At 36.1% G+C, this 14,369-nt stretch overlaps 1 protein-coding gene across 8 annotated transcripts in view; it reads right to left on the bottom strand.

Annotated features, from left to right (window-relative positions):
- The window catches only part of CPEB3 (cytoplasmic polyadenylation element binding protein 3), an 80,417-nt gene that overhangs the window by 48,259 nt on the left and 17,789 nt on the right, over positions 1-14,369 (bottom strand). For 6 of the 8 annotated variants that reach the window (XM_042019015.1, XM_042019016.1, XM_042019019.1 and 3 more), the window contains exon 3: positions 3,423-3,582. In XM_042019015.1, coding sequence (XP_041874949.1) covers positions 3,423-3,582 — 160 coding nt within the window. The remainder of the gene's footprint in view (positions 1-3,422; positions 3,583-14,369) is intronic. The other 2 variants (XM_042019020.1, XM_042019021.1) reach the window with 1 other exon arrangement.

Here is a 14,369-nt window from a genome sequence, read left to right as displayed (position 1 = left end):
AATGACCATATTCTGTCCTGAAAAAAAATACTAAAGAGGATTTTCTTAAATAAGAGGAGTTTTAAATGGAAAGGCAACATACTGTCCTTTAAAAGGATTAGCATGAGGGGCCTAATTTTAAACACAAATACACATGCAAACACATCTGTCTGCACACTGTTTTTCATGAGCATTTACAGAAAGGGGTCTGATAAGCATCGAGATTTTGGGAAATGCTAGTACACTGCACTTTTTTCTAATGAAAGTGTTGCAAAAAGCTCTAACAGGGTAGCACCATTTCTAGGACTGAGATGACAACATTTCTTCTATTTACATGACCTTTGTGTTCAGTTGCTGACTGCAAACACAAATACGATCCATTCATCTTCACTTTTCTTAGGTCATGTGGCAAATTTAGTGCTTTGCTTACAAAAAGCTTAGGAACACTTAGAGCTGAACAAAATCAGGTGGAATGTATTGAAATCAATCCAAATCCAAGCGGAAATGTAAAGGTCCATTCTATATTTATTACAACACTAAGTTGCATGTAATCTTCAAACAACTGGCTGTCAAAATGTAGTTAATTTAAATGCAAACAAGAAATCTTAAATTTTGCTTAGTTTTCATATGACCTGATAGTCTTTACAATAGTTATGAAGTAACCCAGCAACTTCAGTTTTGTATTACACAAATAAGTACTGAAAACCAAGAGAAAAAGTTTCCTCACAGATGCTGTTTCTGCCTCTGAATGTTGTACATATATATTCAACATCTTGATCTCTACTGAAATATTATGACATAATCAACACATGCTTTATGTATCTTTCTACAATATGATCTCTGTTAAAAGTAGGTACAATAGAGCCAACTCTTGAAATCTCCTTGTACTTGTGTTGTCTCCAATTACTTATATTTGAAGTTGTGTCACACTAATACTCTGAAAAAAATCAGAATTTTTGTTAGGTGGGGATTTGTAAATCACAAAGCTTGTTTCTGTTCTGATTTAGAATAAAACCCAAATATTACTGTTATCTAGTGTAACAGTAAATTTAAAAGAAATACTTTGAAGGACATGATTTCTCTCCTCAATTTCATACTTAGTTTCATGACCTGTCAGTAGCACATGTGCACAGCATATGATCTAACACAGCTGAAATATTTTATTTAATTATTTAAAAATAGAACAAAGGCAGCTGCTAGTTACTACCGATCAAAATATTTTTTATAGATCAGAATGCATCTGTTTGTGTTGTAATGCAATAGTTTGACATGGATAAACATATTGCAACAGTGACATATTACACCACAGACAGGAGACACTTTTATGTAGGAAAGAAATATTCTGGTCAGTGATAAGCAGCATCTACCCATAGCTATTCCGATAATTCACTTTTGCCCTACAGCTTCAGGTCAAAGCAGAATGTAAATTAAAAAGCTTATAAAATACTGCAAATACAACCTTTCCTTATTAAAGCAAAACTGTCCCTCATATTTTTGTAGTGTATAATATATTTTACTGGCAACTCAGAAAATAAATAAGACCGTTCAGGAAAACATCTTAGGAGATACTGCACACTTCTGTTACAGAGGCCTTGTTATGACTGACATGGGGAGCAGCCAGATACCCTGGGCCATACACTGGAATTTGTCATTAACCAGGCGAAGCTTAACAGTTCCTTAACTGGATTTTTTTCCTCTTTTTTTCCCCTCCTTTTGAAAGAAGGAAAGTATTTATGAGTATTGACTGAAAGAAAAGAAAAATGTTGAAGCTGGTCATGATGGCAAAGAAAGCAGGTAGGGAAGTCTGTCAAAGTGTCTTAGGACAAATGAAAATGAGAATTCCTTTTCAATTAATTTACATTCCTTAAATCTCAAAGCACAAAAATGGCAAATGATTTGTAAAGCTACACAGTTCTCAGACTATGAGGACAGAAAGACAGGAACATACAGAAGGTTTCCCCTATCTGGCAGGAAAGGCTGAGAAAAAGAAATTGGTTTTAGAAACAAAACAAGAGCTGATACCGAGCACCTTCTCCCAAGACTGGGCTTATGATAAAATGCAAATTAGATGGATATGCTGGTAATTTAAGTCCAGAAATCTCAGAGCTAGATTTCAAATCTCTTTCACAGCAAGAAATACACTGAGTAAAAAGAACTGACTGAGTGACCCTGGCTCTCCTTGCTGGAAAGCACCAAGCCAGCCTGCCAATCAGACTAGGTCAGCACTCACTCAATATAAGTAACTCAATATTTCAAGAGTGAGGATCAGGTAGTTTCTGCTGCACTAACAATCTGTCAGACTTGCTCTGTTCCATGCTTGAAAGAAAAAAAAAAAATCCCTCCCCAAAAAAGTCACTTAATCACACGCCCTCTCAAGGCCAAGTGGATCATGCTTTAAAAGAAGTGCTTTGGTGACCTTGAAATAAATTCAATTTCCATGGCCTACAGGACAAAGTCTGACCATACCTCAGATTGAGAGAAGGGTGTGGAGCTTCAGCTACCACAGACAAGAGGATAGACTCTCCCTTTCTCACCTAGAGCTCCTCCACTACCTCCTCTGAACCAAACAGAGCACGAGAAACTCAGACCCCAAAACAAGAGGAAAATATCCCAGAAGCATTTCAATTTGGTCTTCCCATCAGAATCTTGTATGCTTAATCCTCCTAACCACATTCTAATCTTGTTCCATCCTAAGAGAATTATTTTTTGTTCCAAGTATCTACTGGGACATGAGGGGGCACATATACCAAGAAGGGTGATGTTCCAAGCAAAGTTTCAAACTTAAGACAAAGGAGGGTGCAGGTTGACCAGGAATTCAATGAAATGCTGCCACACCTTTCATTATACACTACCAGTGAAGTATTAGAAATGGTTTCATGTCTAATGCAACACCTGGTAGAACAAACACAGTTTAACAGCATAAATAATCAAAACTTTCCCAGCACTTAACAACATCTAACATCTTTTGGCTCCTCCTAACAATTTGAAATCCAAATTAAGATAAATTTGTTTAAAAGAAACCTGAAATAAATATAGAGAGTAACCTCGATACAGTGGTTGGTTTGGGACCACGGTATCGTAGCTGATAATCCACACATAAGTGAAGTATAACCTTTGAAAAAGATGTTGAACACAACAATTGGACTCCAGCTGCATGAAACATTTTTTGAAGTGACTGCAGCAAGAGATCTCATTCTACAATTTGCTGATACAAAATCCCATGTTTCAGATATGCCAGTTAGATAATACTATGATTGTACACTTACAATAAATGTCTACACATTTCACCTCATCTTCCTAGTAGAGAAGTTGATCTTAAAATGGGAGAACAGAAATTTCACATAACTGGAAACTCATTCATTAACAAAAAGTTTATAGAAATACTGAAAAGCTGATTTTTTGTTTAAACACCAAGCAAGCATGGACATATGAATATTCCTAACCTGTAAAATGATTCCTCCACATTATATCAGCGAAACTCATTGGTGGGCCACTGGGAGGGTAGTGTTTACCTTTCAGAGGCTCATGATCAGTCCTTATCATATCCATTAAGGAATTTTCCAAAGAGTGCAAGTTAAAAGTGTCATAGGGCCTATTCCGGTCCTAGAAGAAAAAAAAAAAAAAAAGAAGAAAACAACAAGAGTTATTGAAAAACTTAAATTTTCTAACATAGGCTCATTTCTTGTTACATGAATTCCAGCATCCAATTCTACATTTCTTCTCGCAAGAACTCTTTATAAGAAAAAAATAAAAATTTATAAATATGTCTACAGTTGTTTAAAATTATACCCTTCATTTTGCAACTGCTGTTTTCACCAGTACAGCTATGCAAAGAGGCTTTTAAATACTTCTAAAAATACACATACAAGCAATAGCTAATTCTAAACATTATCATTTAAATAACAACTTAGAAATAAAGCAATATTAATGCTTACACTGGAGAAGTGAAATTGTTTCAGAGATTTTTGGTTTACAGCTTCAACATCTGCCTTCTGTCACTGTGCTATCTTAATACCAGAGCAGAAGCAAGCAATGCTCAAGACACCAGCAGGCACCTTTGCTCCAGAAAGTACCAATTAATTCTTCAAATGTCTCACATTAATCTGACAGGTTTAAGGAAAGTACACTAGGTGCAAAAAAAAATAAAGGAAGCTAGGATAACACTTCCACTGTAGGGCACTCAAAAACCTGAGCAAGGGTTGGTTTGTATTGTTTGAATTTCTCATTTTAATTCACTGTAGTTCTGCTTCTGCTTTTGGTAAGTAGAAGGGAAAAAGAAAAGAAAAACAAATACCAGAATCACTCTTTAGAAGGCCGACTAGAACAACCAGTTTCAAAGCTCAGGAATGATCACATGGAGGGGACAATCTACCAATGTATCTGGAGTACCGTACGCCGTAAGACAGCATAACAGAATGGCCCCTTGTAGTCATCCTGTCGCTAAAAAAACATTTGTTTTCCTATTCTCATCACTATCATTACAAAAAAAAGGGGGGCAGGTTGTATACTATATTATGCTACAGTTGATGAAGAGTGGTGCAACAGTCTACTCTGCAAACTGAAACCTTCATTGTAATATGCTCCCACAATTCCTGGAACAATGTTTTTCACATGCTAGTTACTAGAGGATATTCTTGATAGAAAAACTAAAATTTAAAATCCTCAGAGAAAAAGCAGAAGTAGCCATAGAAGAGGTAATAAAAGTTTTGTCTTAATAAATATTATTTCTCTTGAACCCTCTTGTTCTTAGGTTGTCTTTAAATAAAAGTAAAGGAGAGAACTGAGTTCACTGGTATAAATTAAGCTTTCTTTTAATATTCCTGTTCTGGAATTAAAATAAATACACATCATTAAAAGCTTGCTGTTACAGAAAACTCTGAAATACAGATAATCTTACTGTCAAAAATTTCACGTTCCCACAGTGCCTGCTCTGTAAACTGAAGACCCAATTTCTAATAGTGTGCTAATACTGTACTTTTTATAAGTGGACTACCATTATTTTCTATACACCTTTATTTCATCTATTGAGCATTTTTTGGCAGTCAAACACGATGTTCAAAGAATAATACCTGATTTCTGTTAGAAGCTATACTAAGTACTGAAGTTCAAGTGAGCTCACTGATTTTCAGTTCTCATTGTTGATGATTTTTATGTCTTCTACAGCTGCTTAGAATGCCAACGTTTGTATACTGTATTTAAAAGAGGACTTGTTGATCTATCCAACTGGATCAATACATTGGAATATAAAATAAAATGTATGTCCAGGAAACCTAAAATAGATCCTAGGGGGAAAAATAACCTCAAACCAAACAAAAACATCCAAAACACTGAGGTTCACTGAGGTGGGGGGTTTTTTCCAAAAAGAAAACTTTATTTTGGTTAAAACAACCCACTCCTTAGTAATATGTGGTCAGAGAGAAGAGTTTGTTTTATTTCATATCCACTTCCTTAAAAAAAAAAATGCAAGTCTAAATTGAAAAGAAAAAGCGTTAACTTTGATGTGAAAAAAAATCCTTTCTAGTGATATATTAGTAAATTGATTCAATAGAATCTATATCATTCCTTCAAAGCAAGAATTTTTGTTGTCTTTCTCTATTTGCCTCTTTTAGATACATGTACTGCATGTAAGTAAAGAGGTCAGATGCTTCAATACCCAACTATAACATCTTTTTGAAGAGAAAATATGAATGCAAAGATACAGCTTATATCCTAAATAGGGGTAAGGAAGTATTTTTTAGTCAGATGTGTGCCCGGATTGGGTTTACTATACAGCCATAGCAGAGCTGAGCTGGCAAAACCAACAGTGGCAGGAGAGTAAAAGGGCAGGACTGCTGCTTTTGCCACAATGATAGCTTATTCCAACTTTAAACATTCCTGAGATTACAGTCTTAGAGGTCGGAAGGCGTGAGTTCAGAAGAGGACACAGCCTACAAATTGAATTTAATTGTCCTTTATTAACATATGTATGTTATATTTTAACTATGCTACTATAGCAGCAAATCCCTGGGAGGTCCTACTTTGTTCTGTAACCTGCCAAGAAGCTGTGCACACGGATACAAGTGGAAAAAGGGAGAAAGAAATCGAAGTGTCGCGGCAAGGTTATGCAGGGCAGGCTTGTTAGAATGCTGCATCTTCATAACCTTTTAAGGGGCATACAAACTTGCAATATCTTTTCAAGATTAACACAGACCTACATTAGACACAGGAAAATCAATTTAATCAAAACCCTTTACCAGGCAATTATAACACTTCCCATTATAGTACTTGAGCAAGATAAATCTAGTAAAGGAAATTTTAGATGCAACAGATTTTACGAGTATGTTGTGGCAGTGCATAAGTATAACACATGCTGACTACAGACTTTGCAGTGTGGGTGATAAAACACAAGTAAGGGCTAACATTCTAGCTCCTAAATAAAAGGGCTATTACAATTTTTCTCAGTAGCTTTCAATTCAGTAGTAATTCATTTGTACTCAGCAGATTTGAAAACTGTTTTCTAAATTCAGCAATTTCTTCCAAGATGACTGGTGCTTCTGCACACACACACACACTTATCTTTCCTCATTTCCCAGCATGAACAGGTTCTCCTGGTTTTGTGAGCTAATACTGTTCCATCTCCTGGATTTGCCTTTTGCATTGTTTCCACAGGCCACCAGTCTATTGCCAAACAATCCCAACAACATAAAAAACTCATAAAGATCCTTAGCGGTGCACAAGAACTTTGCAAGAAAGTTCTGGGACTAGGACTGTGAACTAAAAACAAAATATATACAAAATACAGAGTGAAAAAGCATAATAAATAACTTGGAAAAGAAATTTGAAAATCCAGCAAGTCTGGAAAATTCACAAGGATATCTTCCTAAAGAAGACAAAGCTCCTAAGACCTACTTAGGTAAACTGCATTATGGATAAAAAGAAATCTCCAGCTACCAGGCACTGCCTCTGGCTACAGAAAAATCATTAAGTCAGCAAAAGATTAAGTCCAGCCTGCCCACGTTGGATTGTACTTCTGCTGTGTGCAGACAGCAGCTCCTTCCTTGTTAGCTACTGGTGTATATGGCAGCATATTTCAGTTCTTAGAATTCTCTAGTCTTGAAAGAAAAACAGTTTAGTAATAAGAGCTCTTAGAGAAGAGATGCATCCCAAAACTTTAAATCCCAGCCCTTCATGGCTATTATCTATTCATTCATCCATGCCATAGACTTCCTCAAAGTGGACATGTTAAGCGTAGCGAAAAATTACAAATGCATATCAGGATCAGATTTTTGAAGGATCACAAAGTGAAATGGACCTTTAGTTGGAGTTGGGTCTCAACTTTCTACCTCTAAAGATCTTACTTGTAAGGCTGATTAAAAATGTCACATAATACAGTGTCTATAATATTTTAATTTTTAAAAAGTCAAAACCAAAGAGTAACTGCCAAAAATAACTGTAGAGTCAATACACTAAAATAAAATGAGAAAATACAACGATGTGCATTTTATCTGAATCTTACACTTTTGTGCATATGTATTATGCTAGTCTTTAATTACACAACCATGATAACTATTCAGAGGTCTCCAGTCTCCATCCAACACACATAATGAACAAGCTCTAGGAATGAATCAAAACAGTGCTTTCAAGAGGTCTGTTTATCTCTAGGACAGATGCCTGTGTCGCTTATTCCAGGACATGGCTGAGCTGTAATAAGTGCGTCAGCAAATTCCAGGAGGCGAAAGTAACTTTGAAAGTTATCTTAATTATGAAACAAATATTACTGAGCAGTACCTGAACTACTGACACATTTGTAACACTTAAAATAAAAAAACTTCTTCCCATTTTTTGTACCCTGTAATGTGGTAGCCTTTATTCTGTCCCCTTCAGATTCACAGCATGGGCGTGTAAGGGCAGGGCATAACAAGCACTACTTCAGTTCCCTCCCAGTAGACACACAAACCATGTCTTTACTGCTGAGAGTGAAAGATAAAGAATGAGAAAAAAATACATGACTACATCATGGATGACAATGTCAAGACCAAATCTATAGCTAGGATCATAACAGGTGAGAAGTGGATCTTAATATAGCCTGATTTCCTCACTAACTCTCTCAGCTTGAAAAGGTAGCCCAAAGTAATTGGAACTAATGAACTAAAAAAGGAAATTACTGACCTATCCCATGGCAGAGACATGGAGAACATGCATCTTGCTCCAAAACCTGAAGATGTGTAATTTTCTTTTGTCTCTGAAGAGGATAATGGCAGAAAATACACCTGACCATTAATTATTAAAGTACAGTTAAAAAGTGGCAGGTTTCACCCTGAGAACGCATGTCAGCAATCTAACACATGTTGCCCAGGCCTAGCTATCATCCATACTCAGAATCCTTAACCATGGAACACACAGCTGCATGTGTTAAGTTCTGTTTGGCATGGTCATCTACATCTATAGCATAAAATACACACGGAGTTGAGAGATCCCTCTCATCTGCATTTTTTCTACTGTGCAAGCAACAAATCCCCCGGTATCTAGACCCTTCCAAAGATACATTTCCCTGGGTCTACAGATTTCAGTTCACTGACTTTCTACTAAGCTTCCAAGCTTCCTATATTCTTAACACTATCTCAGTTTCAGTAATTTATTTCAGTGTTCTACATTTTCATGCTGCCCTAGATTTTCCAGCTTTCTGCACCAGTATGTGGCACAACGCAACCCAACTCTGCTGAGCAACAAGATGGCTTCAATTCACTGAAATATTAACTGTTTACAGAATACCACAACTCCAGTGAGTCTCACAGGAGCCATCAGAGCCTACGACATTACACATAGTGTTTTGATCAGAAGAATGAGATCTAGGGAACAGCTACAACTCTTACGGCTTAAACAACTTTCCTATCAATGCAAACTTCTTCACAGGGGTCACTGCTGTGTTTTGTTCTGTGCCCAACATAAACCTGGATTTGGCTGGACAGAATTGCTAAGCATTGCCAACTAAAGCTGAAGTCAATGGAAGCAGAGCTTTGAATAAATACAGGGTAAAATGCCAGCACTGTTTCAAACAGGGCTCGCTCACTCTGTTCTAGCACTTGCAGCACAGGTTATTACTAAGAACACAAGGAAAACAAGTTTGTCTTGTTTCAGTATCTCAATTCAAAACAGCAAAACCAACAACTGCAAAGAAAAAGTATTCTGAAGTTTAGCTTGGGACATGCCCAACATACCATGATGGTGCACATGAATAATCACATACAGCATGCTCTAAATGCTCGCTGGGCAGCCCTTCACTTCTCACAGCTTCAGCTGGGATGCAATCCCACTTTCAAAAGTCTTTCAAAATACAGGAAATCTGAGGAATATGGTCACATGGTAAAGTAAAATTATCACTGTACAAAAGAAAAAAACTTGTAAATAGCAAGTGTTACTTCCTTTGCAGATTGGTGTTGGAATGCTGCCAACAACATGACTGACAACCCAGATGCACACAGAACTGGAACAACCAGAAATGTCAGTAGTTCTTCCTTATACTGGATTTAATAAAAATATGGAATAAACCAAAACAAATAAGAAGACATAAAACGTAGGTAGGATGGAACAATAGGGTAAATTTGTCTATGCCCATAATGAAGCATAGCTACTAACATCAAGTCTTAATGGAATTTTATTTGAATTCCACTTTCTTTCTTATCTTTCCAGTTAATTTTGGGTAGTAGTAAACTAAGCTAGATTTATTGTGTCCCTTTACTGGAACAAATTGGGGAATGTTTTCTTATGTTACTGTTGCTTTTGGAATGTGCAGAGAACACATCAACTTCTCACACATTTGTCTTTTCTCAACATTACCAACTGTAGCACATTTTATTTTCATAGGTGTTCGGAAGTTCACTGGGCAAAAGGCGAATTTTTTTAAGCTTATTTAGAAGGCTTCTAAGAAAAATAAGGAAGTTTAATACAAATATAAAACAATATCTAACTGTATATAGATTATGGAAACATTTCCATGTCATTTGAAAAATAACATTTCAAAACTCTAGTTAATATTTAGTCACCTTGTCTATGTTACATAAACGTTTATAGTTAACATGCAAGAACTCGGACTGCATCCAAAAGCCTTGAAAACTTGACCTACTCAAGCAATTTTTCCACAAAGAAAGGTAAAGTTGTATTCAAACTTTAACCCCTTACAAATTCTGACTTCTAAAAATTTTTAGTGAAATGTTTGTACTTTTTATTTTCAGATTAACTAAAAAGCACAGAAATAGGAAGAGATACAAGCAGCACTATATAGAATTACAAAAACTAATAAAAATTATGTTATTTGGGTCTAATGTCCCTTTACTTTGCAGTTGAGATTCCCTTTTTGTACACCCTTAATACATGTTCAAAATATATATAAGAAAGTTCAGTCTTTATTGCTATACAACTTGGCATTGTTCTGACTAAACAAAATATCCTGTCAAGTTCCAGAATATTCAATATTTGCTTGCCAAGTAGGGGGAAGAAAGTAATTGAATTTGCCCTGCATTTTCCTAAATAGAGGTGATAACTGATTAAGTTATTCTTCCAATACAGATTTTTATAATATGCCAAGCATACTATTTTCATGATCACTAGTGTTATTTCTCCATTCAAGGACAGTAAAGCATGAAGAGTCATATGTTCCAATGGGGAACACCATCTTTTGCCTTGCTACCATCTCGGCGAACAGAAATATGATAATATAATACAATTAATATTTCAAACATCATCTTTTGCCATGAAAACAATTAAACAATATATTTTAAAAACCCAAACAAAAACCCCACCAAAAAAAAAAAAAAATCAGAAGGATCAACAAAACATCCATTATTTTTTCAGCCAATACACTACTGTAGGGAATGATCTGCAGACAGTACAACTGACTGAGCACTCAGTGACAGGATTTATGTTTAGTCATATTTTGTTCAATGTGATGCTTTAGATAAAAATCTGCTCATCAGTCCTGCTGCTGAATGCATCTCAGAAAGCTGATGTATCCACTTTCTATTATAGTTACTGATTCCAGTAACAAATGGTTCCAACACTTGTAAAATATAGGATTAAAGCAGTTACACCCAAGATGACCATCAATTCACTAAAACAAGCAAGTGGAAAAAAAAAGATGTCAGCAGTAGAATTTACAAGCCCATTCATTATACCCTTGAGCTATTAAAATGACATAATTTAACTGGTTCATTGGCCGGCTGTGCAAGAGTTCAGCACTGATAAGCTACCTTTGGGCTTCTACTGCTCTGTTCAGTAGAACATTGCCTGTGTCCCATAGCAAGGAAAAACTAACATTGACCTAAGAACTCCTTGCCAGACAAATCAGCACAAGTGCAAACCTCAAATCACAAAATGAAAGCACTACAGAGATGCAAGGGAGGAGGGAATACTGGGGATGCTACAATGTGAAAGGATCTGAATAATCAAACTTCTCAGGCTGGACCACAGTATGTAAAAGAGAGTAGAGACATACTGTGTAAGGAAGCTACTGCCTCAAAGATTTACAGACTGTCTCATGGTATGACAGCATAATGAGACAAAATGGGAGATAGAAAAGAACACAAGTAATCACTGTCAAACAGATGTCTGAGCACCATTTACTTCATTTACTGTGGCCACCAAGTAGCTTCATTTACTGTGGCCACCAAGCAAAGGAGACTCAAGGATTTCTCTGAAACAGTGGTTTTGTCTACAGTTACTGATCATCAGTGACAAGGAATATATTGGTAAGAGGGGAAAAAAAGTGTCACTGAAATGTTTAAGCCTGATGACAAATAAAATATTGTCTCTCACCCCAACTCATTGTGCTTTTAAGAAAAATGTGACTAAAATAATATCTAACTGGCACATTTCAAGTCACACTCCTGTTCTGTTTCTCTCGTGCTCAGGAAAGAGTGCCTCCTGACAAAAATCTTGTACGTGTCAGAACTCCAGCAGCTATTTCAACAAAAGAGAAGTACCACGTTTCATCTGTTCACACAGGACAAGATCCTTACCTACAGGTTTGGAGAACTACCCTTAGAGAGGACAGTCATGTTCCATTTCAGAACATGAAACAGTATAGTGGGGATCATTGTTCGTAAGGGCTGGGGGGAACTGGGGTCATTCACCAGTATTTACTCAGAGGCCTGAACCAGGCCAGAAACACTCACAATGAAAAACAAGGAGGTGACCTTTGCAGTGTGATGTCACTTTGCAGCCAGCAGGATTTAAAGAAAAAGTTTAACCTATTAGGTGCAATATACTTTTAATTACTAATTAATTACCAATTCATGTGAACTACCCAAGTCCTAACTTTGTGCTATTACAGCATGATTAATATGCATGACAAATTGAGGCACACAACAATCCACTCTGTCACCTTCTTCCCAACTGGATTGAGAATAGTTAGGCAGCAAATGTTGTCCGTCCTGGGACTTCATCAAGGACATAATCGATCACAGAATTCCAAGCTGTCTCAGGCACCTTCTTGTAAGGGAAATAGAACTACAGGCTTTCTCAAGCTGTGTGCCTACTTCTAAACATGAGTTGAAGACTCCTGTACAGCCAGTGAGATATCAGGCAAACCTTTTCCTAAAGTGTCATTATGTTAGAAACCCTAATTTAAAAATATTTGCTATTAAGTATTTGATCATCTACAAAATTACCAAAATCCCAATCCAAAATTATGTTTAAATTAGAAGCAACTCTTCAGATCAATTATATGCAAGCAATTTCATTTCAGATTACATTTTATAAACAAAGGAATTTTTCCAGTTGCAAATACTGAATCATCCCATGTATGAAAAAAACCTCAATTTAATAATAAATTCAGAATTAATTTATTAAATATATTACTTCATGTGATAATATATTAAAATAGTAATGGAATCACACTGGGCATACTTCCATCTTTTATTACATAAGGGGCTTAAAGGCATACAGGATATGAGGAAAAGAATAACTAACTGTATCATGTATAAAGTGCCTGAATACTTATGTTAAATTCTTTAAAATAACCAGAATAAAAAATTCTTCCCCTTAGATAAGAAGGGGCCATAAGCAGTTGTGTTGTCAGGTAGGTGTTATGCATTCAAATTACTGCTGCACATTTGCATTTAATTAAAATAATTCAGAAATCACTTATAAGATACACAAGTGTGAACAGCCAATTAACCAAAAGGAAACCTTTATGCAGAAATTGAAAACCATATTCATGGGAGCAAGAAAAGCACTCTCCTTTTACATCATAAGAGCTAAACTGATTAGCACGTGGCAAATTCAGTAAAGATTGCTCCAGACAGGAAAAATGTCTTGAGATAAAAGCCTGCCTGATTTGCAGAATTCTCCTTTTTTTTTCCCCACAAGGTAATAAAAACTGACAGGCATCTTAAGAAAATGCTGCTACAAGGAAAGAACCAGGATGTTCAGTCACTTATGTATATTCAGGGAAACTGTAAGAAGGTCAGCATGAATACCTTGGACAACAAATGTCTAGAAAAAATTCTAGCAAGACTCATAAAAAAGTTATAAAACACCCAAAGAAGTCAGAAGAAAATAATGTAGCCTCCATAATTGGTCCTCACATTCACAGAAAATATCAGGTAAACAAGGGTAAACAGAGAAGACAGATAAATAGTAAGAGAAAGCAGCATCATCTATCCAACTCACTAACAGATGAGGTGCATGGCAACACTGTAATCAAAAGGAGCCAGAGTCAGAAAGGCAGTCAGTGGAACCACCAAAGCTAGTCCAACTAACAATGTCAGTACTGTATGTATCTGACCAGCAAAATAAAAATGAAAGAACTTCAGCAATAGCTGAAGCAGGATATGAAACTATAGATGACAAACACTGTTTCTAGTTTTTATGACTGAAATTCAAGGATTTCTTCTCTTTTGAAATACAGTGCAGAAATAATGTAGCATTATGCTTTACTGATGCAATACCCTGGAAAAGATGATTCCTGGGTCTTGAAAGATTAGGATATGCTGTTCTAATGAGGACTTCCACAGAGCATTTCACATGGTGCTACAGGCAAAGTAACCACGTAAATGGGGAAAAAAACTTAATCAGTGTAATTGAGGTAAGAAAGAAAATTGTAAAATGGGAAAGAACTGCTAGCGCTCAACAGAATCTGCTAAAGGAAAGTGAATAATGCAGTTTCTTAAAGGCAAATCTTGAGACCAGTTTTGTTGAGATCACTTGAGATACTTGAAATGAGTAATGTTGGTTATTAAAGTAAAAACAATAATAATACTTAAAAGATATCAGCAACCCAGAGGAGATAAGCTCATCACACAAAAAGAACTGAAAAACTGCAGCAAAGCAGACTGATATTTAATAGCACTAAATACAAGGTCATGACCTCAAGGAGTCAATCTTCCCTATAAACTGGAACCTCATCAACCAGA

This window comes from Corvus kubaryi, unplaced genomic scaffold (genome assembly GCF_017639235.1).
Source record: "Corvus kubaryi isolate FWS band 111438036 unplaced genomic scaffold, C.kubaryi_AGA036_p1.0 138, whole genome shotgun sequence".
NCBI classification, from domain to species: domain Eukaryota; kingdom Metazoa; phylum Chordata; class Aves; order Passeriformes; family Corvidae; genus Corvus; species Corvus kubaryi.
Note: the sequence above shows the minus strand (reverse complement) of the source record. Positions and strands in the feature narration are given on the sequence as shown.